Raw genomic sequence first — 27,990 nt, forward strand, 5'->3', positions numbered from 1 at the left:
CTGTGGGACATGCTGCTCAGGCCAAAGAATCCCTGCTCTTAACCCTGCTTGTGAAAAGGGCTTGCTAACTGGATGCAACCCAAATCTGCCAGAGGTCAAAGCAGTAAGTCTGCATGGTGCCTTGTGGCCAGGCAAAATTAATCTGCACACTTGCAAGAAATAGAAAGCAAGTGTGACATGGGCTCCTTGCACTTGGGGGGTTGTACAGCAGCTGTCTGGGACAGTGGGGTCTTGCAGGCAGCACCTGGGGAGCTTGAGCCTGTCCCTCAGCAGTGCAGCCCCAGCTGGAAGGAGACTGTAGGGCACGTTGGCAGTGTCTCAGTAAAGACTCACTCTCCCATCTGGTCAGGGTTGTGTGCCATGCTGAGAATCAGAACTTCCTATGCTGAGACCCCAAGATGCGGACCCAAGCCCTGTGTCCTGTTGGCTGTTTCACAGGTGGGCGGCTGCTGCTGCTGCCTGTAAATCTACTCTGCTGTGGAGCACCAGGTATCGATTCAGGCTTGCTGGCCCAATGGTTTCCACCACTGCTGCATCTCTCTGGCTCCCCGGGGTCCCCCTGGTTGGGGGTTCAAGGCCAGGGGATTTCTGTTTGTTTGTTTAAGAATGTTTTATTCATTTATTCCTCACATACAGTTCTCATCATTGCTCAGTCTGTGGCTTTCAGCTATCTTGAAATGAAAAGAAAATACATGTTTGTCTTCCAGCACCTTGGGAGCCAAGGGAACCCTTAACCAGAGCCAAGATGTAACGTGGCAGTGCAAACTCTAATATCCGATGTTCCCCCAGATTTGTAATTAAAAGCTGATGATTTTCCCAAGGTTACCAGAAGGACACTAGTTGTCTGGCTGCCATAACACTAAACCTGTTCCTATGGCAATGAGCTGATTGCAGTTGGAGTTTGTGCTGATTTCAGGCCTTTTTTTTTCTTTTTTTGGTGGTTTTGTGGTTTTGGTTTGTTTTTTTTTTTACAATAAGTGCTGCTACACATCTCCCTTCTTCCTGGTGAAACCAGGATCCCAGCACAATTTCTGAGGGCTGCAGCATCCCTAAAGGGCTGAAGGCAATGCCAGGCACTCTGCAGGGATGTCATGAGAAGCAGCCCTGTTCCCAGGGGTCCCTCAGTCCCAATAGCATCCCAGAGATGAAGGGGACCAATGCAGCTCCTGTGGCTTCTGCGGGGAACTTTGCTGGTGCTGCCACTCGGTCATTTTTTCTCATAGTATTTTTGTCAGAGGAATGCACCTCCTGACCCACTGCTTACAGCGCTGCCTGGGAGAGCAGAGTGCTGGGAGTGGGGGCCCAGCCATGCTCCAGCTGTGACTTGCCAAGTTGCTTCTATTTTGGGAATGGCTGGGTGTTTCCAGGTCTCCTGGGTACGTGCTGAGTTTGCCTGCTTGCCTTTGTTAGTGTTAGCTGGACAATAGTGTGGACCTGGAAACCAGCTATAATTTATGGTCTATGTCTTTATTAGGTAAGCAAGAGACAAAATGCATCCTGCTTACCCACCTCTCCCCTTTTTGCAGAAGGGATGCCTGTTTGAGTGGGAAGTGCATAGGGAGGGCTGTGTTGGTGCAGGTACCACCCATTCTTTTCACCTGGTTGGTGCTACTAAGCCACACCTGGTGTAGCAAGGGAAAGAAAAGGGTTTTTTGTCCTATTGAAAATTTGGGTCCTGCTTCCTGCCTGTATTAGAAGATGAAATATGTCAGGAATGAGCACTGTATACAGCTTAGGAGTTCCTCTCTTCCCTGATGGCTGGTTGGGATGCTTTGGGAGGTTTTAGACTGACTACACAGGCATGTTCCTGCCTGCTCCTGCCTGCTTTGCTGCTGAGACATCCCTCCCCCAGCCTGAACATAGGCTCAGATCCCATCACAGACTTGCCTAAGAGTGAGTTGTGAGTGCAAGGGTTCACCATGAAGGGATGGAGTTAAACCAGGGCCATCAACAGGCCAGTTGCACCAGCACTTCATACGTCTGCCCTTCCAAGTTGCTAAAAATGGGCTTATTAGTGATGGATTAGGGGAAATAGATGAATTAAATGCAGCCTTCACATCACCTCCTACTGTGCTTGGTACATGCAGGGACTAGAGGACTTTGCTTCAAGTTATCCACAACCCCGCTGAGCAGGGATAGCCATGGGAGTGGCTCCCTTGGGGCTCTTCAGCTTTAGCTCCAAGTCCTCCTGTTGCTGAATGACTGTCCCAGGCTCCTTGTTTCCATCTTTCTGTGGGCATCCTGAAATGTTTTAGTCCAGCACAGCTCCCATCTGAAGTCCTTCTGGAAACCAGATGTGTCAGCAAGACATCCTGCCTAAATATTTTCAAACAGAAGTTCAAGGTTGCCTTGTGACTCTTAGCAGTCAGAGCAGGAGCAGCTCATACTGAATTGGGTTGCATGAAGGGGAGGTTGGAACAGACACCTTTGTCCACAGGGCCTTCTGAAAGGTGACTGAGGACACAGTGGCTGTTTCCTAAGGCAAATACCTGGGGGCAAGCCCCTTGCAGAAGCTGCTGGGTCTCACCTTGGTAGGATGTGCTTGGTAGAACCACGGTCAGCAGCAGGAGAAGGGAGGGAATGCAGGCAGCTTAGGACATCAGTGAGGTTTTTCCTTCTGTAGCAGAAAAAAGGACACCATGGAAGCACTTCTTTGCAGCAGGCTGTAATTTCTGAGATGTGCTGTGACACGCAGGAAGAGGCTGTTTTGGGGATTCCCAGCTGTGCCTCCAGGTGGGGGTCCTCACTGAGCATCTAAGCAGGTTTCCATGCAGGATGCTGCACCAGGACACAGGCTGGCATGGCCAGCACTGACCACTCTACTGGAGGAAAGAACACTGCTTCTATAGGAGATGAATTTGAACAATTCTATCCTTCTCTTGTCACTGTGAGAATAAGAGATTATCAGTAATGCAGCTGGAGTTCATAGGCCAAATTTATTGGTAATTCCCAGCTGCTTTGGGATTTTGAGCTAATGCAAAAGGGCTATAAACTTAGTCTGTTAGTGCAGTTAACAGGAACTTATAAGGGCTTTGTAGCACCCCTCTGGGATGGAATCGCTGGAGCGATGAATCTGGCCCAGGGGAGCTCTGCTGGCATGAAAAGGTCTGGTCCTGGTATCCTCTCACACTTACAGCAAGTAGAAGGTTTTGCTGGATCCTGACCCATTAGGAGCTTGCTGAGTTTTTTTTATTTTTAATATGGGAAGCTGCATAGAAACATTTTTCGTGCAAGTTCCTCAGGTCCTGGCTGGTATTTCTGAGTGTGAACAGCCTTTGTGGTGACAGTACTGACCAGGAAACCCTGGTCTCCGGCCTCTGAGCCTCAGAGGTCATTGCCTTTGTATTGCAGGGGCTCCTACCCCAAGGAACAGTAGCAGCATGTATATGTATATGTAGGGGAATGGCTTAAATGAGAGAAAATGGGAGAGAGCAGCTCCAGAAGAACTGGTATGCAGAGGAGGTGCCTGTGATGCTGTGCAGTCTGAGCTTGGTTTTGGTCCTCAGTCCCTCCCATCCTAGGGAAAAGCTCTACTTGGCATGTGGGGTTGTTGTCTATTGAAAGGTGGTGGATTTTGTCTTTTTTTTAATTCTTCAAAACAAACAAAATCCCAAAGTTTGGGCTTCCCATTGACCATGGAGTGGTTTGTGGTTTCCCGTTTCAGTAAAGTACAGCTTGCATTTGTTTGGCTTTCATCTTGGTTTTTCTCTGGTGTTTCGGAATCCCCAGAGCTGGACATCTGGATCTAATGTGAATTGGGAAACTTCTTCTGTTTGTGCCTGCATAAATCTGGAGTTTCCTGATGAAAGAGCATCCTTCTCTGTGCTTAAATTAAAACATTTTGATAGGCTTCAGTGGGGCTGCATAGATCTATATGAGATGGAGATACAGCTCCAGTAGATATCTGTGGTGATTGCACAGCAATACAGTGCTACTGATGTATCCTCCAAGCATTTCTGTGCTCTCAAAGGAACGTTCCTTTTATAAGTAAACCAGTTTATTCTAAGTGCGACCTTTCGACTTCCAGTGCCAGTCCAAAAGTCCAGGTAGACCTGCTCAGCCCGTTGAGCTGACACCTCTAAGAAACACCCATTTCCAGGCACTGACTACAGAGGTGAGTACAGGGAGCAGCATTCCAATTGCCTTTGATTCATGGCCCAAACACCCAGGTGGCTGCTTGCATATGGGTCAAGCTGATGGTACCACTGATATGTCCTGGAGCAAATTTTGAAGTGGTATCTTCACTTCCATAGCAACATTCCTTTGCCAATCTGCCACTGTGTCTGGAAATGTGGCACCCTTCGTATACCTTCTTGTGATGAGCCTTTGTTCAGCAGTAGCTGCATTTGTACAAAAGATTGTTCTGTTTCCCTCAAAACTGAGTCAGGAGTCTGTGAAAGAGAGTCCTCATGAGACCTGTGGGCATAAGTGACATAGGGTGAAAACTTTAATTCCTTTGAGATTATGGTTGGATCAACAAGCTTGAAGCAGATGAGATCCAACACAGCTTGAACTAAATCCATAAGGAACACTTAAATGCCGAGACAACTTTCAGTAAATACTTTGTGTTATGACATCCTGTGAGCTTGCTCGGAGAGTTACTGGAAGCCTGTTTAAGCTTGCCAAACTTCCACCAATTTTTTTCCTGCTCACGTGACAGATAAGGAACTTGAGAGCCTTAACTGCAGTGACCCACTGAGCTGGGAGTGGGGCAGTCAGGAGGGACTGGCTGTGCCAGGAGCTCATTCCTCCAGCCTGACTCACCACATCTCACCTGCACTTGGTGAGACAACACAAGCCCTGTTTGCCTTCAGAGAGCTGTTGACTCATTTTAGTTGTCTCAGTCACTGTCTGAATATGAACTGTTGAGTCTCTACTATAGGGGAGAGGTTCAAGAAAATGGGCATTAATGCCTTCAGGTAGAGAACAGATGTTGGGAAGAAATGGCCTTGGTGGAACACCGACTTTGGCTTCACTCCAAAGCTGCACTTCTTCTGTCCTTGGATTTTATTGCAGAGATCTAGCTTTGGCCTTTGCTTTACCAGAAATGTTGAGACCTCCTGGTGGAAGGGGCTAAATGTTGAGTTTGTTGTGAGCCACTTCAGCTTGCTGAGAAAAACCAGAACAGACTTTTGCTTTTTTCAGCTGCAGTTTTGCTGTTGCAACCTCACATTTGTTTGAATCACCAGTTCAAAGCCTCCCTAGCACAGATCTCACAGCAGCAGAAATTTAGCAATAATCCTTGGCAGCTGGAAACCACTGAGTTTTGCATGCAGTTTGATCTCTAACATCACACTTCTCATGCTGGAGCAGTGCTCCTGGCCTGGCAGGTCACTCACCGGCAGAGCAAACGTCAGTGTTCACCAACTCTTGAAGTCTTTGAAGCCTTTGCTTCAAAAACACTCCCAAACCCTGTGATGAAGGAAGATAAACTGTGCTATGTACAAAAAATCATCCTCTAAGAAATGTCTTATCTCTGAGGGGTTTGCAGAAACCCTCTCCTCTTTGGGAATGATGAAAGCAAGACAGCTATTAATAAGCCAAAAAGAGAAATGGGTGCAGGAGGCATCTAGTTTCTGACAGTGGCATCTTTCTCATGTTTTCAACAACTGCAAGGATTTTCTGTAAAAGTGTTTTGAGACACAGAAATTCATGAAACTGCATTTCTAATACAAACTAGAGAGAGCTGGGAAAGCTAAAGAAACTTTTTTTGGCAGCAGTTCATCTTTCTTAGCCTAGTGTACTTGTCCAATCTGTGTCCCTTTTAAATTCTAATTACTTCCTCAGGCACCACAAACACTCAGGCCTTGTCACTTCTCCCTTTGAAGTTTGCTTCTCATAATGCAGCCTCTTCTGCAGCGCTCGCGCTGTCGGTCAGCTAACTAGTCCAAAACATTTTCCTGCTTCAAAATCACTTAATTCTTTTTCAAGTACAAAGAACAGCTCTCCTGTTTCTGCCTGCTGACTCATGCAAGAAAAGGTAGCATGCCTTGTGTCAGCCAGGAGACAAGTTCCTGCAGGCACCTCAAATAGGGCAGAAAATTTGAAAAGTGTGATGACTGAGGTGGGAAGCAGAAGTCTGGATGCAGTGAAGTTTGTTAAGGGGAAAACATGTCTTGGTGAAACCAGAGTCTGAGCATCAGTGAGTGCTGGGTGTGTATCTTTGCCAAAGCTTAGGTTATCAGCCCTGTTGCTGAAGTCATGTGCTTTGACCTAAAAGGCTGCCTGTGATGAAGGGCAAATATTGAAGAAAGTGCACTTCTGAAAAATCTCTGAAGTATTTAACTGCACAGAAGCCTTTCCCAGGTTTGCCTGCACCTGGCTGGGGCTGGGCTCACTGGTCCTTATTGAGATGTCTTGGCCTGCATCAAGGATTTCACTTGTCTTCTGCTGCTTTATACCAACACCCAGCCTCAAATGCCCATTTGACGTGATGCCCTGAGACAGGCACAGAACTCTAGATAAGGATGGATAACCATGGGTAGGGAAAGTGCAATGTATTATTTTGTTGCTGAGAGGTTCCTGTAGGTCCAATTTCTCTTATACATCTCTGAAACAGTTTCCTGCACTTTCCTTGCCCCTCAGGAGGGGGGTTTTGTAGAAGCATAAGTTGGCATGTCCCACATGGAAATTTCATGATGTTATTCAAAATGGAGAGGAAATTTAGATTGTGCATTTCTTGAATGCCATGAAGGAGGAGTTCGATGCTTGAGCAGCCTTTGAGAGCTTGGCAGCTCTTGTGCCTGTGGTTTTTGGTCTGCATTTTGTGCAGTGTGTGACCTGCTCAGCAGCTTACCCAGGCAGCTGTAACAGATGTCCCTGCTGAAGGCTGAGATGGAGCTGATTGCTGCTCCCTACCCTTTCCATCTGGCTGCCAGGCCAAGTGCTTTTTCCCCTTAGGTATTTTTTCACCCAGGCAAATGTGGGGAGGCAGCAAACTCCTGTTGGTGTCAGTGTGAGAGAAATCACTGTTCTGGGGTGACTGCCTGAAAGAAACCTTGTTTTGGGGGCAAATAAAAGATTATGTTTGTTTTTCTTTTTAACTAATGTCAAGTGATGGACTAGGCACCACGATATATAGAAGCTTTTCAGTGGAACAGAAAGAGACACATGGCAGTTACATCCCAGTTGCTGTTTGAGTTGGGACTCTGAGGGGGAAAGCCCATGCCCCTCTGTAGCAACATAAGTGGATGAAGCAGCCTCCAGAGTAGATGAATTCAAATCCTTTCAGTTAGGGGAGGGATCTAAATCCACCTGCCCACCTTGGAAGTAAGGGTGAGAGGGCAACTGCCCCATCTTTGGGAAATTTAGCCTCCTTCTGCCCCCTCTTTTTTTTCATTCTGTTTTCTTTTCCTGAGACAAACAAGTGAAATCCGTATTATTGTTACTTTATCTCAAACACACACACATTTTTAATTGTTTTCAGTGACTTCTGCAACAAAATATGCCTAGTCCTAAAAATGGGGAGTGTTTTCCTAGTCATTTGTCTTTCCTTCATCTGAATGGCTGCTTCTTAGAAAGGCTGGGTGAGCAGATAACAATAAAACAAATGAAACTGCAACAAACCACAACAGAAGCAATCTTTGGTTTTTTCCTAACCCAAGAAGATTGAAAGACTGTGGCTTTGTCTCCCTGGCTTTGCCTTTGGGGCTGGAGCTTAAGTTCAGAGTTGGTGGAAGGAGAGTCAAAAGGTGGAGTAGAGGTTTGCAGTGGCAGCCTGTGATGCCCAAGAAGTCCTGCTCCCTAAACAGGTAGGCAAAGCAACGTCTCTGCCTCCTCTTTTTCTCTGGGCCATCAGCAATTCGAATGGCCAGCAGTTTTCTCTGCAGTGGGAGGGCTGCTGGGCTGGCTGTTCCCTCCCAGCTGGCAGGCAGTGGTGAGGATATGCATCTCTTTATGCCTTTGAGTGCTAAAAAACTATCTCGAGGGCAGTTCCTTCATGCAAGATGCTAATCATGTCCTCGACAGAACAGCTTCCAGCACTGGAGGTAGAGTGGTGAACTAGTCAGGCTGCACTTAGCACTAAGTAAATAAAGAGTTCCTTCAGGTTATTACTCTCATTAAAAGTTACTAATTCATTAGTGCCAATGCCAAACTATATTGTGTTCCTCTTCTGGATAGAAAACACAGCACTGCGGTTTTGAGTGAGGATGGTGGGGCCTGCCCTAACCACAGGGAGCCAGGCATGAGCTGCTGATCCCAAACCACTGCTCCATGAATGAGATCCTTGGGTACCAAGGATGACATAAGTGTTTATTAGCATGTAATGCTGAGAAAAGAGAAATGCCAGGCTGAGTAAGTTATAGCCAAGCTACAAGGATGCTTTCAAAGTCTCTTAAGAGGGAGATGAAAGAGTCAAAAGTGCGTTTAGAAAAGTTCCAAGGAAGCTGAACCTGCTGAAAAGGCTTGAACTCGTTCATCAGCAGTTTCTTGTCGCGTATTTTCTGCTGAAATGGTAAATGAAAATAATGATCTAACTTTTAAATCTGTGTTAGGATTAGTGATACTTTGGCCTATTTATGTAGTGGGTTTCAGAGGTTTAATTCAGAGTATTGTTCCCAGTCTGGATAACTGGCTCTCATTCATGTAAACAAAGTGCAAGACAGACAAAGTAAGAAAATCTTTTTTATCCGGTAAATAGTTTTTTTGCTGTTTTGAGAGCTGTCTTTCATTTCACATGCCTCACAGTCAGGACAGAAAGGGAGAAGTTTTCCAGTTCACATGGAAAAAAAGAAATGCTGGTCTGTGTCTTGGTTTTCCAGTGCCTCAGCCCCCAAGGCTCCTGCTGGGCCCTGCTAGGGAGGGCAGCAGAGGTGCAAAATGATTGTCTTGTCCTGAGCCTCCTCTTTCCCCCTGGACATCTCCGTGAGTCTGACTTGCTGCTGCTTGGAGATGAGCTCAAGGTCAGGGTGCAGGTGGGGGCTTCTCCTGTGGCCCTAATGGTAAATCAAGGTTTATTTCTAAGTCTTGGAAGTGTTTTGGGTACTTACCTTGTAAGAAAGTCCCCCATGCAGTGGGACAGGTCTGTCACCATGGGTCAAACCAGGAGCCATCCATTAGGTAGGTCACTGCAGAAGTTGTTTATCTCAGTGGATAAATGTCCATGGCTTCTCTGATCTGTATTCCAGGAGTGTGGTCATCACACCAGGTGGGGCCTGGATCTGTAGGGAGACAAATGGGAGCTCATGTTGTATCTCCTTGTGCCACTAGTGGTTTGCAGTGCCAGTAATCTCCAAGGCCACTGGCATCCTGACCCTCTATCTTCCCTGGTTTTACCTTGGTTTGCATAGTATTCTGTAACTTATCCCAGTACACTCATGACTTATGAGAACTATCACCATTTTTCCTGCAAGTATTGTCACCTGTGTTTTAGCAGGACATGTTTCTTCCACGTGGTGAATGGGACCTGTGTTTACAGAGTAATGTATGTGCAGCCATTGCCTAAATTGGGTGGCTTGGGAGAGGTTCTCTTCTGAGGCTCCTCCTCATGAGTGACACTTGTTTTTCCCAAGGTCACCAATACTTGTTTTTATGAGTATTGGACAGAGAGCCTCCACTAAGAAAATATATTTGGGAGTTTCCTGGCAACATCAATTAATAACACAGATGACAAGTGGTACCAAAAAACTTGAACCCCATTTGAAAACCTGTTGAGTAATGAAAGCGATGTTTAGGGTGTGAAGCAGGGCAGAGCCTCTCTTTCTCTGAGCATCACATTAGGACAAGGTGTTTCCCCACAGGGCACACGTGTCTTGAAACAGCTCGTGGTGCCCAGCTGCCTTGGGAATCCAAAGCAAACAGGGGAGCTGCCTGCTCCTGGGAGGCTGCTCTGCCACCCTGACTTCAGTGAAATGTCATACTGGAGGTGTGGGAGAGGAATAAAGGTGGCATTTCTTAAATATAAGAGTAGAGACTGTCCTCAGGTCATCTGGCAGCCATGCCTTCCCCTCGCATGTGGGAGGGTGGGTGGGAGCCGTGGCCTCCTTTGTTGGCAGATGTTGGAGCCCTGTTGGGAAGTTCTCACTGAGCACTGGTGACTCATGGCAGGAGAAGGTCTGTCATTTGGCCTCTTTGTAGTATTCCTAAACCTTACCCTTCCACAGTTCTTAACCCTAAACTGAAGTTTAGTAGATGCTGCTTTGCTTTGAATCTTGTTAGGAATGAGTGTAAGCTTTGGTCTTTGGTGATGTCTGTAGATTGGGGAATTTTGGGGGGGATATTTTTTGGGGGGAGGGTAGTATTGTCTGTGGGATTTTTAGCAAATTTCTCTGCTGATGATTATACACTGGGTTTCCAGGGCAAAACAGTCTTTGGTTTGCACATTGCTATGTGAAAACACTGCTCAGCACCTCAGCTTTATGATACTCCCTCCTGATGTTTAGGCTTTCAGATTACCTTGAAGAGGATGGATAAGGACTGCGTGCAATATTTGGACAAGGGATTGAGCAAGATTATTAAGAAAGAAATCTAGCAATCAATGATGATATTTCTGTAGGCTCTGCCAGCCTATCCTGATACATTCAGGATCCTTTTAGAACCTGTTCTTCCCCTGCATTAGTGAAATAGCCTTGTGTGGTCATTCTGCTTTTCAGCTGTAGGCATAGAGGCCCCGCCCTGGCTGTTGTGGCCTGAAGAGCTCTTGCTGCAGAGGAAACAGCAAGCAAAAGACTGGGGACGCCAGGGCTGTGTGTCTGTCTTTCTCTCTGACCCCAGAGCTCTCGCTTTTGCTTTCTCAAACATAATTGCTTTCCCCTTCTGTTATGTTCCTATTGTTTGTTGGAGAAATGATGCCATTAAATCAACAGAGAATGGTGGGAAAATGCTTTGATATGAGGCCTTAGGAGGGTGTGTGCATGTGTATGTGTGTGCTTATCCTCTCTTAAAAAAACCAACACAACCCTATGTGTATCTGGCAGCTTCCTTTAATTTGTGTCTTGCCTGAGAGAGAGAAATCCATCTCAAAATATTTTTGGCAGTTAACCTCCTTTATTTGTGTTGAAGTGGTACAAACTGCAGGGTGTCATTCCAGGGCTGTCGTTCACCATCATTGTGATAGTTAATCTCGTTAGGACTTTGCATTTTCTCAGTCGCTGTTTTGGGAATGTGGTATTCCAGGCTTCCTTTTTCCATGGGAAAGAGGGGTCCTGTAGCTGTAGGCTCGGCAGGCATTAGGACAGTTGTGTGCCAGCTATTCTGCTGCTGTTCTGTAATGTGGACAAGGATGGAAATGTTTCCTCCAGATGCAGCCATGCAGAGTGATGAAAAAGTCTACCACACAGATAACCCAAAGTCTACCATAGCATTTTGCCTACAACCATGCTCCTTAACCCAGGAGCCTTGGCAAAGACCTGAGCTGAGGTCCAGGGAGCACATGTTGCCCCATTCATGGAGCAAAGACTGCACTGGGGCAGAGGGCAGCTCTGGGTTTCCTTCTTTTTCTGTGTTCCAGCAGTAGAGCCCCATGTGTTTGTGGCATGTATTTGAGTTTTTTGCATGTTTCTTTTTCTTGAAAGCAGCTGTTCTATTTGATTAGACGCCTCTTAGTCGCCCGTTCCTGGATATAGCTGTGCATTACCTTGGATAGCTAACAGCGGATGTACTTTAAGTTGCAGGTCAGGTGGTCACCACTCCCCCCCCCCAGTGAAATCAACCACACAGAGTGATGGAGAGGAGAGCAACACTCACAAGGCAGAAAAAACCCAAACCAACCAACCACCAATCTTAGCTCAAAACTGAAGGAGTAAGGGGAAAAAACAGCAGAAAAGACTGCAGAGACAGAAGAGAATCAATACTGGAAGCTTCAGAGGAAATCATGTCTCTCTCTGTCACACCACTGTAGGATTCAACTCTGGGGCTTGGCAGCAAAACATGATTTCTGCTTTGCACAAATTGTTGGGATTGTTTTCCTCCCCACTGGGAAGAGAGCCCACCAGGCCCTGCTCTTGGGGATATTTGCCTTAGAAAGAGTGTTGTCTTTAACATACTCCCCTGCATGACTTGGTCCAAATTTTTTTAGTTGACAGATATCTTGATTTGGATTGATCATTATTTCATCTCTTGACTACTGCACTGATGTTTCTTTAATTGCTTCCCTAATGTTTTCCTGGCTCAGTTCTGCCCCAGCAGGAGTTAACGTGTTACACAAGTGGTATGTGACCCAGTCCCCCACACGCTGAGGATGCAGCACGTCTCAGGGTGACAGTCTGATCCACTCCAGGTCCCAGCACAGTTTTCCATGACACTCTGTGATATGTTCCCATTTGCTGATGCTATGTACATCACTAAGCACGTGAGCACAGACCTGCAGTTTGTAACCTAGTAAAGCTTTGGGGATCTTCTGAGTTTGATGGGCAGTCCGCTAATATGGCATGCTCCAAAGGGAAGAGATGCCAACTTCTCTCAGATGTCATCCATCAAGTTTATTTGGCAGTGTGAGACCTCCAGTGACTCACCAGTTGCTCTGTCATGGAAAGGCTGAAACCCTTTGCAAAGAAAGACATCACTATATTGAAGTTTCATGCATACACCCTCCATTGCATACTAGATGATCTTTAAGGCCCCTTCCAACCCAAACCTTTCTATGATATAATAAAGCAATATGGCACTAAACTACAAGAGTCCTCAGTAAAAACTCCTTATGACACAGTAATTTTCATGTTCTGCTTCTCTTCTCTCTTCTTTTTTTATTTTTTTTTTTTGTTAATTTTTCTTGGATGCCGTTTCCCACCTTCCAGCGGAGGGAAGAGGAGTCTGTTGTTTGCTCAGCTAACTGAAAAAAGCTTTGTGTGCATTTTCTGCTGCCGTTTTGTTAAAGTTCAGAGTTCCTGGGTTAGAACTGCCACTTCTCAATACGAGTGTTGTTCGAACTTCCAGAGCAGCCCACGCAGAGCTCCTTGGGTTCATCTGCGCAGTTCACAGCCCACGACCAACAAAACACATTGTTTGCCTCTCTCCTTCTGTGAATCATACTCTGCAACAAAGACAAGCCTAATGCTCCCAACATGAGTGTGAATCCAGGCGGTACTGGATTTTAGGTACATCAATAGAAGCAGTCTGAGTGGGTTTGCTTTTTCTTTCTTTTTTTCCTTGTGAGCACTCACTGTATCTGAAAGTCAGACAGCTTTGTGACAGTGGTTGTAACTGTCTGACACTTGTCTGGCTTATTAAGAAAACTCTGATAGGAGTTCTTTAGTTCTACAGTTTTGTTATTTTGAGGAATTTTAGCTTGTCTCGGGACTCTGAATTTTGCCTTCTGTTTAATCTAGCAGTGATTCTCCAGTGAGAAAGTTCATTGTTTACCAGAAGCTTGGAGTGGGCTTTTGTGGGTTTTCCTTCAATAAACACAGCACTTCTCATTTTGCTGTGGGGAGATCTCTTTTTTCTACAAATATTTACATAGTTATAATTATTTGTCTGTTGGGGAAAAAAACTGAGGAGTTTCAACTGGACAACAGTGGGCTGGATTTTTATTCTCTTCCCATGAAAAGCTAGAAGAAGGAAGGCTCTCCAGTCATTGTAGGGACAAGTGTGGGAAGTAAAGCATTGTTTCTGATGATCAAAACCAGAGTGGTAAACCATAGTCTACACTCATCTGCTTTATTCTGCTCATCACCCTGGGTGAAAGCTGGTGGAGTTTCAGTGTGAAGGGGATGTTTCTCAGAGGAGCAGCTTTCTGGGTTCAACAGAGAAATCGCTTCTTCCCAGTGCTGTATTTGGATGAGCCATTTGCCACCTGTCCTTCCTTGCATTCCATTGCCTGTGTGTCCCAAAGCCTGTGGCACCCAGAGCAGGGCAGAGGAGACATAACTGCTGCAGAAGGGCCAAAGCATTGCTGTGCCCTTTTCTTCACTGCTTCTTTCTCTGCAAGACCCTGAAGCCAGCAGGATGAGGAGAGTTGGTTCATCTGAGGAAGGATCTGCTTTGCTGTTTTGGAAGGTGGCCCGGTGTAGGGGTCATCCAGCTGTTACAGCTGTCACCATCCACACATCTGCCTTTCCTCACAGCTGAGGAGAATGGCCTTCTCTAGCTGTAACCGTGGGTGACTTTTCCCTCTTGCAAAGCCCAACTGTTACTGTAAGATTCCAAATTAGCCAAGGAGGCCTGGGCTGGGTCCTCCTGCTCTTCTGACAGCACTTGCTATTCAGCAGCCTGAATGCTGCCTCTGTGCCCGCCTGTCCTCTCTGCACGCTCGTCAGCTGCCCTATTCATTTTATGCAGCAAAGGAAAAAAAGAAACCAGGGCTAGAAAGGAACTGCTTTCTGCCAAAGCAGCCCCTGGGGAATCCCAGTGCTGCCAGCCGGGGCTGGTCAGCAGGAAATGGGGGCCCAGAGGTTGCTGTGGGAGGTACTGCAAGGTGGAGGCTGTCTGGGGAGGCTGGGCATGAGCAGGGCGCTCAAGATACCCCTCAGGAGCCCCTCTGCTCCTGTGGACTGAGGCCTTCATGAACCAGCCTTTTACCAGTTTTACAGTCTCGGGAGTTTCTGAAGTTTTTGAAGCAAAAAGATTGGCATGACACAGGCGGCAGGTATTTACTTGGTGCCTGAATCGAGCTGTTTGCCAGCAGCTTAGCACAACCCCTTCTAGAAAGGAAGGGTGAAGCTGAAAGCACCAAACCCAGATCCTGCTTTGGGCAGGAGGGTGGGATATCTCCCAGCACTTTGGGATCCAAGGACAGGGGAGTTGGGAGCAAGAACTGCAGTCTGGGACACAGAAAAGCTAGGTCATATTCCTGATCTGCTGAAGAATATGAACATATATTATTAGTATCCTTGGACTAATCACTTAATATCTCTATGCCTTAGTTTCCTGTTAGCAAATGATACTCCTTATCTTTCACCTCTCATCTCAGCAGAGAAAAGAGTTTGTCTTTTAGTATGTCTCTTATTACAGTTTTTTGTCTGATGACTGGGGCCCTCTACCTTGATAAAACAAGTAATTGAATTTAGATTAAATGGTCTAACATAATCCTGCCCAGTGGTTACTAAAACACTTGAATGAAAGTTCATTCTGAGCCTGTCTTTCCATTTCCTCATAAGGCCAAGACATGAAGTAATTAGATGTAGATGTAGGTTGTTATTGTAGCACAATGACAGAGATCAGTGGTTATTGGTAGGAATGGCTTTTATAATCTAGTTTAATGGTCATTTACCTTTCAGTGACCTTGGTGTCAGGCAAAATTGGCAGCTCTTTTGCAAGGAATGTGCTTCCTCAATGAGGTCTTTGCAAGCTGCTTCATTCTTGGCTCTAGCTTCTCATGAACTAGGACAGACACTGCTGCAATGCAAGAGACTTTTCTGTCTGCAAAGAAAGGCATAGACTCCTGCCAAAAGAAGCCCTTTTAAGTGCTCTCCCTACTGCCACTGAATTGCTGTTGAAACAGATCAGTTGTGTTTAAAGCATTTCTTTGCTTATTGCTGTGACCAAAGTTGCAGACTTCAAACCCAGAGAGTCTGCAGTGGGCAGAGGCAGCCCAGGAGTTTCTGTAAAAAGGGCTGCATTGTCTTGGAGTAAAAGGAGGGAGAACATATCTCATCATCCAGTTAAGTTCATGCAAGAGGAAGGAGTTGGTAGTTCTGATTGTAAACCCCCCCGTAAGTCCTTATTACATCAGTAAAGACGTGATATTTCTGTACACTTTAAAATACACTCCTTTCAGTGATGATCATCCACTCACTGCAGATGCAAATTGTAGGTTTTCCAGTGACTGTGATGCTTCTACACCTTTCTCCAATGTGCATTGTGAAATCCTAATGGGTTTTATCCAGTTACTGATGCCTGTTGCCATGGAGAAGAACATGACATGAGCTGTGCTGTGATTTCTAATGGTACCCCAGATCTGTGGCCATGCTTTGTAAGAAATTGGAGTATGTCATATCCTGGGGCTTGAGAGGATTGGACTCAGTACAGGTATTCACAGTGACCTTGGCCAAGCCTCTTAATTCTTCTGACAGTCTTAACCTTAGAGGTAATCTCCTGTTTTCCATGAAGCAAAATGAATTTTAGCAAATGGTATGGATGTATTTATTTGAGATGGTGCCAGAAAGATTACTTGAGTTACAAAGAAGTGCTATGAGAGTTGAGAAGAGTGATGTAGCTGTGGAAAAAGGTTTCACAAAATTACCTCTAAGAATTGCACTGCCTTGTGACTTGGGCTTCTATCTACTTCTGATTCTCTCATCCTGCTGCTCACAGCCATTTGATTTTGCAAGTATGTTCCTCGCATCTGCAACTATTGCCCTGCAGAGCAAACCTAGCTACAGGAATTACCTCTTTATGTGCTCTCGTTTCTAAACTAAGATAAGGAGAGCAAAACAGGGCAGCTCGGAGGGAGAACCATTTGTTTCAGACTGCTTTGGATAACCACCAACCTGGTTTTACTATGAGCATGTTCCATACATCATCACCACAGCACGATAGGTCTTTAGCTGAGATCAGTCAGTAACTTCCAGCATTTGAAATCCTGAGATCGTTTGATGTATAAGGGCTCTCTATTGTTTTTTATCCTATTGACCTGCTGGGACCTACTGTGATGCTTGCTTGCACAGAAGATCTTATAGGCCCTCATCGTATTAGTTCTTCTTACTTCCCACATTCATCAGTCTGATAAGTATTAGCTTGTGCTATTAGCTCTGATATAAGAGCAGGAATGGTCAGTGGTGGTTTGTTTTTGCAGGTATCAGGTTTGGATTGGGAATGTCCAGCTGAGATCAGTGAGATACTTGCATAGGAGCAGATGGTTTATATACTGCTTCTTGCTGCAGAAGAGCAAGATTAATCTCTCTTGAGTCCCTGAACTCTGAATCCATTCAAGGCTGACAGAGTCTTTCCACTGACCTCTGTGGCCCCAGGATCACATCCTAAATGAGCTGCTTTGAGTCTCTAGAAGCCTGAGTTCAGCTTTGGTGGGTTGGAAAATGTAACCTACTGTATGGGCTGTGCTATTCATAAGCACTCAGCCCTGTGTGTGCTCTAGCTGTGGATGCCTGGGAGAAGAATAAAGTCATTTTCTGCAGTCGTGGGGGTGGAAGAGGGAATGGGAATTGTACCCCCTTTCCTGTAAACCCACTGTCGTGACATCCACGTGAGCAGATGTTGGGAGCTGACCTGCTTCTGAAACTTCAAATTCAGGTTAGGTGTTCTTTGTGCTGTTTCTTCTGATATCACCCCGACACATAAACGTCCTGTCCAGCTGGCCTGACCAGCAGGAACTGACCTCAATTTAAATTTTCTGAAGTGGGCCACTGAAGCAGATGAATATAGCAAGGCTGTGACTTCCCCTAGTGGGGTTTTCTTAAACTTAAAAGAAAGAGGGACCCTAGAGTTTGAGAGGAGCCAGTTATGAGTAGACTTAACACCAAATCTCACAGTTCATTGCTTAATTGTATCAGTGGCATCTAATATTGTTGTCAGCAAATACTACCTGTTTCCTCACAGTTTATGGAAAAAAGCTGCTGTTTATTGAAGTGATGCTTGTTTTCTCTGGCCAGAGCAGCAGCTAGCAAAACCATTCAAGTCAACACAGCACGATGCAGGTGTTTTCCACTCCCTACTGATCCTAAATCAGACCAAAGAGAATTAATTTGGTGTAGAGGGTATGAAACGAAGTGTGAGTAACTACCAGTTGGTCAGTTCCTCTGGAGCTGTTATCGATTAATCCAGAGTCATTAGACTTTTACAGTCAAGCTAGTGAAGATTAATACAATTTGAGAGCAATAGCAAGTTTTCTCAATTAGTGTCTAGCAACATAAACCTTTACAGTATAATTTGTGCTATATTTATCAATTTTCTAACTTGTATTCACCCAAGGAAAGGTTGCCTCGTGGCTAGAGATGGGGGAGTAAGAAGGTGATGGCTATCTCCTGTCCTTTAACAAATGTTCTTTGTGACTTTGGGGGTGATAGCTCTTTGAGCTAGAGATACTCAGATGTTTTGTATTATGAAACCAAAATATTAACACTTTCCTAGTTCATTGGTGTGAACTGTGACCCTTAGGGGTATCATGGGATCATACAGCGTGGAAATGCTGTAAGTAAAGGGAATGGAGCATTGTCCAGTTAAGTTATCCATAAGTCACATTCCCTGGTGGAGTGCTGAGGAGTCATTTCCTGGCTGGCAGCGTGGTGGTGTCAAACCCAAGCTTCACTGCCCATCTCCTCCACAGATCCTCAGCATCAGGGAGCGATGGAGCAGGGTAGCAGGGGAGCCTTCAGAGGGGAGGAACAGTCCCCACTGCGTTTGGCCTGTTTTTCCCACACACTGTCATTCTTGCGCCGGTGCTTCCTCTCTCTCCACATAATACCCTGTTATTTCCTCTTCAGAATAGGCTCCTGCCACTGCTGCTAATTAGCCCGTGATAAACCTTGGTGTGAACAAAAGCAAGCAATTAAACGTCTGTTGCTTCAGTGTGAGCCCTGTCAGAGAAGTGATTTGTTGGTGGCAGAGCTGTGTAGCACCTCCCTGGGAGGAAAACAAACCCATTGGCCTGGCTCAGCTGCTGGTGCTGGGGAGTGGTGTGTCCCAGCTGCTTGTTTCGGGTATGCAGGGATGTCTTTGGTACAACAGGGTTTCCCGAGGCTCTGTGAGATACTGCTGTCTTAAGTTCCACATGGTACAATGATCTGTGAGGCCACTACCCAAGCAAGATAGCTTGAGAAGTTTCTGAATTGTGGTTTATGTATGCGGGGGTTTTGGGAAATTTTTTGTGCTCTATTTGGAAGACACACATAATAAACATTTTCAAATCAATACAGCGAGAGAAATAATCATAGAATGAATCAAAAAATCATAGATTGGTTTGTGCTGGAAGGGACCTTAAGTATCATCTGGTTCCAACCTCCCTTCTGCCGGCAGGGGCACCTTTCACTAGACCAGGTTGCCCAGGGCCCCATCCCTCCCAAGCAAGGAGGAGGCTTAGAAAGAGGAAGCAAAAGGCAGGGCTTTGGTAGATCCCAAGCCAAATGAGGCTTGAGTGATGTTTGCCAGGACTCATGATGCAGGTATCAAGATCTTGCAAGCTGCTTTCATGTAATCTCAGCCCAAATGCTCAGAGTTCCTCAGGTTTTCCCACTTGAGGAAAAAGTCCTATTTGAAGAAGAATAGGTACTTACATAGGATTTCACTGATGTATGAACAGACTAAGGGAAGTCGAAGACTTTTTCAGTTTGGGACCCACTTTCTTTCCAAAAATAGAGGTAGGACTCAAGCTGGAAAATTAAATATTAATTATTTCTGGGCAGAAAAATGCAAAGAGTCTCAGAACACATGGAATTAATGTATGTCCTCTTTTGACACACAACTCAACTGCTTTGCCAAAAGTTGTCTCTGTTTCTGTTGTAGCTCTCGAGCAGCTGCTCACAGAGCTTGAAGATTTTCTGAGGATACTGGACAAGGAGAACTTGAGCAGCACTGCTGTTGTGAAGAAAAGCTTCCTGTCTGACCTTCTGCGAGTCTACACCAAGTCCAGTGGTATGGCATGGAAAACCATGGATGGGACAGTGGGCTGTCATGAGAATTGCTGCAGGGTCTTGGAGCAGCATTTTTTTGGAGGCTGGTGGGAAGCAGAGATATGGAGAAAATGAAACTGAGTTTATTTTTGCAGTGACCTCTAATTGTTTATGTAAAATTACTATAGTTATGTGTCCAGCTTTACAAGCAAAGGATTCTCAAGATTCCTGATCCTTTCTGTTTTCCATATTAAATCTTAAGTTTATTTAATCCACTTTGTAAGATACACAGGATGTACTGTTTGGCCAAGTTAATGTTTAAGTAGAAATTTTAACTTACGGAATTTCCTGACTATAAAGCACTTAATTTTTTTCAGCTTTTTATTATTGCTTGGGGTTTTTCCTGCACATTCTCTCCCCACATGTACTCAGTGGAGACACTTTTTACATCTGTCTTTGTGGAAAAACTTAGCGCTGTAAAAGCAACGTGTGGGTATAGAGTTCACTTTTCCCTTTGGTTGCAGGTGGCGATGAGGAGTATATTTATATGAACAAAGTGACAGTCCATAAACAGCAGGGTGACCAAGACAATCAAGACAAAGGTAGGGAGCTAAAAATTAATGGTTGCATCGTGTCTAGCAGGGTGATGAAGGCACACGCAGTTAGAGCCTTCCTCTGCCGGTGCTCTGGCAGCTCTGAGGGCTGGTGCAGTTGATGAGTTGATGGTGTGGAAGGACTGCCATTTTTGTAACATTCCCTTGGAAAAATAGTGGTCCTTGCCAGCACTGTGAGGTTATTCCTGGAAGTAGCACTTTGGAGGTCGTTATTTTGGGATAAAAATGTTGCCTTCTAAGGCTTGAAGCTCCAGTGGCTGAAATATTTAAAGAAGCCTTCATGCTTTCTTTGGCCACGAAACAAGTCACTTCACCTCTTTGAGACCTCGAAAAGTATGTGTCTTCTTGCTATGTTGCTCTGCTCTGGCCCAGATGCTCTGTGTCATCACTGAAGCAAGTTCCTGGGCACAGCTTGCACCCTCACCATCTGCACAGGCAGAGTACCTTCATCTCCCAGGGATGCAAGAGTTCCGTGGTGTACAAGCCAAGAAATTAAACCTAGATAAAATATTCATTTCCAATTTAGATTAGCCAGGTTTTGAATTTGTAATGCAGCGAAGAACAGAATTGTCTAAAAATGCTCTTCCTCTTTGAAGTTCATCGTGAAAGTTGTTCTTGATAATTGTGTGGAATGTGATTATTAGTGACACACATGTCCTTAGTGCACTTCTAGTTAGAGGCTGGTCCTACCCCAGAGTTTCCAATCAAAAGGGGTGAGACAAGGATGCCTCTATGCAGCCTGCTGTTGATGTGCTGGTCCTGCAATAGTTGGGATTGGTCCACTTCCGCAGTTGTTTTGGCTTTGTTGCTTTGTGGTGGGGTTTTTTGTTTGTTTGCTCTGTTTTGTTCTTTAAACTACCTGCAGCTGAATTTGGGTTAACTTCAAATGCCCCTGAAGACAGGATGTCCTCCCAGATTACACATGCAGCCCCAGCATGATCTCCAGACAGGGCCCTTTGGGTGATGCTGTAATGCTCTATAACAGGATCACACAGCTTCCCAGTAGCACCCAATGGTTGAGCAGCAACAGAAATATCTCTTTATGCAAGTTCATTTGGGTGGATAAAGCAAGGTTTGCACTCATCCGCCATGCTGAAACACAGGGCAAATTTCAGAAACTTTATTTTTAGGTTTAGGTTCTTTTATTTCAGAGTTTTCCCTATCAAGGCCATGAGCCTGCCCACTCCATCACTCCCTGTGGGACCTGGCACTTCTTTCTTTCTCTGTTTTCAACAACCTCCCTATTCCAAGTAAAATTTCTGAGTTATTTGGAAATGCTGAAGTCATTAAGACACATGTGTGGGATCTTAGCCACAGCTGCAGCTGGGTGTACACCCTGATCCTGCCTCTGTAACTGGATGGAAAGGTCTGTGCCTGCAGGTTCAGGTGCACCCTGGTGCTCACTGGTGATAGGGATGTGATATGGATCTCCCCATGATTCTGCAGCTCCCTTTACCCTTTTCATCTACTGCCAGTCTGTGCATCAAAGGCCTGTGATGGGATGGGGGAGAACACTTTTCTGGCTGAGGCCAACAGGACCTCTTGTGCCCTGCAGAGTTTCTTCATCACAGTAGCTGTGCTCAAGTGTGCTCTAGCAGCATAGGGTGAAGTGCTTTCCAAAGTGATAGTACATCAGGTCCAGAAGTCCCACCTCCAAACTTCAAAATATGCTATCTCTGCAAAAACTGTATTTGACTGCTCTCTGTATCTGCTTGCAATTTCATCAATAAGGATTTAAGCTGAACACAACACTGCTTTTAAGGTGCCTTTTTGTGGCACATTAATTGAATTTGCTGCTGTGGGTGATGAAGGCACCATCATTTACTTGATCTCATGTACTAGAGAAATACTGCAAGTCTCTACTCTGTAAGTCCACAGGGCTATTCACTGAGCCAGATGCTATCTCCTGGAAGTCAGCACTATGGGGCAGGAGTCTTGGAGGTGGGACTGATGTGGTGGACTCTTAGCCCAAATACCAGGTAACATTCAGTTTTACAAAGAACAGAGAGCACAGATAAGCACACAGAGAGCACAGTTAGTACAGATGTGAATTTTAGCAGGATTTTGGCTGGGTTTTCTTTTTCCTTCTCTTTTCTAAATTCTCTCCAAACTCCAGGTTTTAGAGAGACATCTTTATCAGAGGACACTTGCAAAGTGTTAGTGCTCATCTAGGGAAAAATACTCCTTCCCTCCCATCCCAGTAAGGAAACAGCTTGTAATTTGTGGTGCTGGCATGTGTAGCCAGAGAAGGAAGGGGTCTGTACAGCATTTGCTGCGTAGACTCTCCGTACTGAAGGCAGGCATTGGATGCTTGTCCTCATACACTGGGCACAGCAATGGCTGCCCTCTGCCACCACAGAGCAGAAAACCCTGGAACATCTTCCAGGGGTCTTGTCAGGATGAAGGTTAAAGTGGCAGTTCTTCTTTCAGAGAGCCTGAAAATCAAAGCTCCGTCTCATCCTGCTCTGCTCCTCAGCTGGAGTACATGGGCATGTGTCCATGGAGGTGGGCAGGTTTCCAGCAGGGTGAGGACTGAAACTGTGGTCTCCATCCCATGCTCTAAGGTTGGTGGGAGGAGGAGGAGGAACTGCTGGTACAGAAATCAAACAGCATTTTCCTGGCACAGTGAGGTTCAGTGGTTTTCTGCTAGGTTTTCTGGAGAATCAAGGACAGATGGACACCACTTGTGAAGGATTTGACAGTGTTTTTTGCTGCTGCAATGATTTCTCCTCCTTGGAGCTGAGCAGGGGAGGCTCTGCCTGACACAGGTGGATGCGAGTTGACTTGTCTTATTCTCTCTGCTCAATAGGCCCCTAAAAAGTTCCCTGTGTAGACAACCATGAGTGCTGAGATAATCCCCTTTTGGGGAATAGCCACTGTGGCTTTAAGAAATCTTAACCTTGTTTTTGGTGCTTACAAAAGTAGCAATGGCCTCAGCAGCTGCTGTTGATGGAAGGTGTCTGCCCTGAGAGTGCCACGTTGTTGTTCCTTTAGAGAAAAGGCCAACAACCTGCAACAGCAGCCTGCAGGTATGACTCTGCCAGTATAACCATGGGGTATTTTGGTAGGTGGATCTCCCCATGATCAGTAGTTGTCATAGGCTCACCTGCTTTACTCTGAACAGTCTCACCTGCTTTAGTGTGAACTTTACAAGGCATCCAGTAGCCCTACTTGAGGGGTGCAAACAGCTGCTTAGAGATGATGTCTGTTTGTCCGTGGACCTCTATGTCCTCATGACTTATCAAAGTCAGCTAGTGCTGGTGACCAGGAGACCAGCATCAAAGGGAGAAATCTGTCACAAGAGACATGTTTTGGACTTTTGTGCCATCAGGCCAGGCGCTGCAGGCTGCAACCTGGCAGGGCAGAGCTGTCATTGTGGCTTCCTAGCCCCATGAACAGAGTAATGTGGTTTTCAGCTTCTATTTTTAAAGGCCAGAAATATGCAGCAAAGTTCTTGCTCATATATTCTGAGCACAGTGCTGACTGTTGCTGGGCACTGTGTGATGTCTTGGTGGTTTCTGTGTGTGCCCAAGGAATGTGGCTGGAGCATCAGCAGGTGACTGGGGAGCTGCAGCACCAGCTCACTCCAGATTTTGGAGCTAATTCCCTTACTTAATTTACTGGACTTGCAATATCTGGTTACCTTAGCCTCATTTCTCCAAGGTATTTGACGACAGACACTGTAAAAGGGAACTTTCCCTCTGCACAAGATAATGCCTTCAAGGTCCATAAATTTCCAACCATTCGTGCCTTGCTTCACTTGTTCCCGAGCATTGCAGTATCTCAGAGGTCGTGGGATTTGGGCACTTAAGTTTGAGGCCACCCAAGGATTCTGTGGTGGAGGAAGAGGGGCTGAACACAAGTTTTTTGAGCCTTCAGTGTGCCACTCCAGCTACTGAATCACTCTGCATTCAGCTGCTTGGAAAATCTGACCCTCCAGAGGCAGACACGGATTGCCTGGAGCAGTTGTGCTGCCATGTGCCTTTTCGCATGTTTGGCCTGGGCTGCTTCAAGAGCAGCTCTTTCTTCAGCAGCGATTACTCTGTGGCTGGCTTTTATAAGCCATTGTGCAGTCAGCTAGACAGCCACCTTTGCAATTTGCCCTGGGAGCTGGGTGGTGTTAGGTCCAGTTTTTGGGAAAGGCAGCAGAGGAGCAGATAGTCACCAATCTGTCTGCTCACAGCAGCAAGGATCAGAGCTAACAAGGACGAAAGTGCCGTGGATTTCCAGATACTGTGTAGTGTCTGCCCATGCTGCTTCTCAAGACCCTTTAAAGTCTCAGCAGTGGGTCTGGCCTTCACAGAAGGAAAAACATGCCCTAAAACCAGAGGTCAGCTCTTTTGCTGGGTCTCCTAGTGTCACATTCCTGGCTATGGCCTGAAATGACATGGTGGCCCTGCAGCCCTGCCTGTAATTGTCACTGTGCTTCCTCCTGAAATAGCACCTCGCTGCTCCAGCACAGCCCAGGGTAGCGAGTGTTCTGCTGGGAGGTGCCACATGTCATCAATATAATTGTGATTCTGGCTTGCAGTGCTGGATCAGAGAAACTCCTTGACCAATGGAGACTCAGGACTGCATTTGTCACCTCCTCAGAAGAGCCTGCCAGACCTTCCCCCTCCCAAGGTAAGTATTGTACATCCTTTGCTTTCCTGGGGATCTGAACCCCTTGACGCTCCACTGTTGTCATGCACTGTGCAGCATGGCTGGATGGAGAGACCTCTGCCCACGGGAGTGAGTGAGGCAAAGAGTCCTGGTGAGCTTTATTTAAAAAATAGTAATAAAATATTGAACTAGGGGTTTCCAGCTGTATGTTCCATCTTTATGTAGACTGCAAGTCAGTGTGTGGCTGGTGCAGGCGCTGCAGCTGGCTGGTGGCCTGGGATGGCTGGCCATCCAGAAACCCCTGTGGTTCCCAAGGCTTGTGCATAGATGGAGCAGGCAGCTGTGGGAGCCTTGAGCTTCCCGTGAGTGTGCAGGAGCACTGGGAAAATTGGGCTGTGTTCCCCGCTGGAGAGACCCATATCCGTTGCATGGCAATCCAGGCTCAAAGAAGGAGAAGTGAGGTTTTCAATGAAACAAAGGTGACAGTGGTTCTTGGCTGTTGCTTCGGAAATCTCCTGAGTGGTAAAGCAGCTGTGCCTGGACTGCTGACACAAACTTGTAAAAGTCAGAAATCCTTCAGCTGCAGGGTGCTGGGGTGGTCCCTGGGAAGTACCAGGATCTCCCTTGCTGGCAGATTCTTCCTCAGTTTGGCCATTACCAGAGGTTTGCTTACAGTTGCAGCACCTGGTGCTGTCTCTGCATTGAGTGCTGATGTTATGCTGGTTGCACAGCCCACAGGTCTGCAAGGAGGAGTTTCTGGCACTGTGGATTTTTCTGTAGGGCAGCTATAAATCAGGTAAACACCATCAGGCTTCAGTGAGATGTTGTCTCTGTGCCAGCCAGCCAGCCTGGCTGTCCTAGAGAGGCACAGGTCATCCTTGAGACCCTGGATGATGTTGTTCAGTAGCTGATGCAATGTAGGAATTGCTGTAGCTGGGATTTCAGGATGTGAAAGGAAAGGAGGGCAGGGAGTATGTATGGGGAGGAGGGGGAAGCATGGAGGAGGATGGGATGGTGCATCCATCAACCACAAAGGAGGATCTACTCCTTTCCCAGGAAGGAGGGCAGGGTGAGGCCCCAGGACTTTTACCCAGAGGGCTATGTCTCAGCTGGAGTTAGCTGGAGAATCTGGGAAAGCAAGGGGGTAGGATGGGATGAGCTGACAAACCCCCGGATGCAGTGTGGTTGCCTGCTGGGAGCTGCTCCAGCCCCTGAGGGCTCTGCCCACACAGCTGGCTGGAAATACAGTACTGGAGCTAGATTTGCCTGGGAGCAGTGACCAGAGCAGGAATCGTTGTTTGGCTTTGGGTTTTGTGGTGGGCAGGAGTACAGCAGAGTGATGGAAGGAAAGCACAACTGAGGAAGCAGCAGCCGGGTGCGCAGAAGGCATTTTGCTTGTGCTTGTTGCAGCCCAGCTTTCTGATTGGGCAATCAGGAAGTTAAATGAGGGAATTAGAAAAAGATAGTCTGGATTTTAGCTGAGAAGGGTACCTCAGCTGAGAAGGGTACCTAAGCCATCTGTCTTCTCACAGACCTGTGCTGGGAATGACCTTCTCCCACCTTCTTACCATTAGAGCTAACCCTCCTTGGATACAGCAGTCATGTACCTCCTTGCTGTGAGCATCTGAGTGTCAGTGAGCTGTTGGCAGCAGAGGTATCTGAGTGTCCTTCAAGGAGCAGGGCTGGGGAGAGCTTTAACGTGTGGAAATTGCTGTTGTGGGAAAATGGATTTTCCCTATCTGCATTTGCGGCTTCCAGTGTGGACAGGAGCAGAGGTGGAGGAGGGAGTAAACTCCTTACACAGAAACTGGGAGCTTAGGAGAGGCATTCAGATTAGATCTGTTTTAGCTCTGTGGAGTTTTCTGTGGTTTGGTGATGCTAAGGCACCCTGTGGTGTTGGTGTACACTTGTCTTTTGAGACATAGGAGAAATCTGGTGATAAAGCTCTGCACAGCAGATTGTCCCTGGTGTCCACTGACATCAGCAGTCAATGGCCAACCCAACAGGGGTGGCCCAGCTGGATCCCACTAATTTCTTTGGCTTTGTCCCAAAGCAACCTTAAAACAATGAGTTCTGCAGGCTGTGGCTCAGACACTGGTGACCTCTCTTCTGCAGCAGCTCCTTTGCTTTCCACAGCCATGCACAGAGAAAGTCACGCGGGGCGGATGCAGATGCCCAAGGTGGTTATATTTGCATGCTCATTGTGCCATAATGCAACAGGCACATGTTCTGCAAGGGCCAGCATGGTTAAATGATACAACATATACCCTTTGACTTAAGGTAGAGAGAAAACAACTCCACACTTTTAGAGAAAGAGAAGAGAAAAAAATAGCTTCTGGGGCAGCTAAGGTGCAGTCCCACCTAGTCCCTGTTGGCTTCCGTTGTCTGTAGAAAACAAAACAGAGCAACCCCTTCCCTGACACTTGTGGGATGGTGTCAAATAAACCCACAGTGTTTCTTTGTGTAGGCAATTTGTTTATGGTCATAGCAGAATGTGAGCTGGCTACATGCAGGAGGCCACCACAGATGGCAATTACAGACACATTCCCTGGCCAAGGAAGGGATTAAGTAAAGCTTGGAGTGACTGGGTTTGTTTTTGTTTCTCTAATTTAACACATTAGGACAAGTTCCTAAACCTTTAAGTCTTTGGAGGGCAGATGTTTTCCAGCAGTGGCTCCAGAATGCAAGCTCAGAGTCTGCTCACAGCACCTGGCAGACCCACGTAAGAAGGAGTTTTTGATCCAAAACACTAGAGAAGTTTGGGAGGTTGGCAGAGTCAGGGGCAGCTCGCCCATGTGGGAGCAGAGACGCATGACTTTGGTGTGGTCAGGGTTCCTCACTCCCACAGGCTCAGCAGCTTCCCTTCCCAGGGTGCTGCTGACAGAAAACCTTTTCCTTCAAAGCTTCCTTTCTGCTCCTGTGCACCAGCAGCAGGAAGGTGTAAATGTCCAGGGCAGGATGGGCAGCTTTGAACTTGCATTTGATGATACTGGCATGCTGCAAATGGATTGATCTTGCCTTAGACTGCTCTCATGTTCAACATGTGAAATACCTGAAAAGTAGAAAGATTATTTCTTAACTTCACTTTTTTTTTCTCATGTGTTGGTATTTCTAAAGGATCAAGGCGCTGTTTTTCCTGCCAGTCCTTGCTTGTGTTTAGGGAGGGGTTTGGCAGGCACCACAGGGATTTTCCAGAACTTGGACTCTTTTCAAAGGCTTATTTTCCATCAGTGTTGTTTATCCATTTCCTTCATTTTTTGTTCAGAGCACAATTAAAGACTCCTGATATAGTTCCTAAAGGGGAGGTTTTTAGCTGTTGGTTTGCTATCAGT

The 27,990-nt window shown here is 46.3% G+C and overlaps 1 protein-coding gene across 5 annotated transcripts in view; it reads left to right on the plus strand.

Annotated features, from left to right (window-relative positions):
- The window catches only part of AFAP1L2 (actin filament associated protein 1 like 2), a 71,228-nt gene that overhangs the window by 24,016 nt on the left and 19,222 nt on the right, over positions 1-27,990 (plus strand). For all 5 annotated transcript variants that reach the window (XM_017804189.1, XM_017804191.1, XM_017804190.1 and 2 more), the window contains exons 2-4: positions 19,336-19,464; positions 19,967-20,044; positions 24,588-24,679. In XM_017804189.1, the coding sequence (XP_017659678.1) occupies positions 19,336-19,464; positions 19,967-20,044; positions 24,588-24,679 (299 nt within the window). The remainder of the gene's footprint in view (positions 1-19,335; positions 19,465-19,966; positions 20,045-24,587; positions 24,680-27,990) is intronic.

This window comes from Lepidothrix coronata, unplaced genomic scaffold (assembly GCF_001604755.1).
Source record: "Lepidothrix coronata isolate B3197 unplaced genomic scaffold, Lepidothrix_coronata-1.0 Scaffold8, whole genome shotgun sequence".
NCBI classification, from domain to species: domain Eukaryota; kingdom Metazoa; phylum Chordata; class Aves; order Passeriformes; family Pipridae; genus Lepidothrix; species Lepidothrix coronata.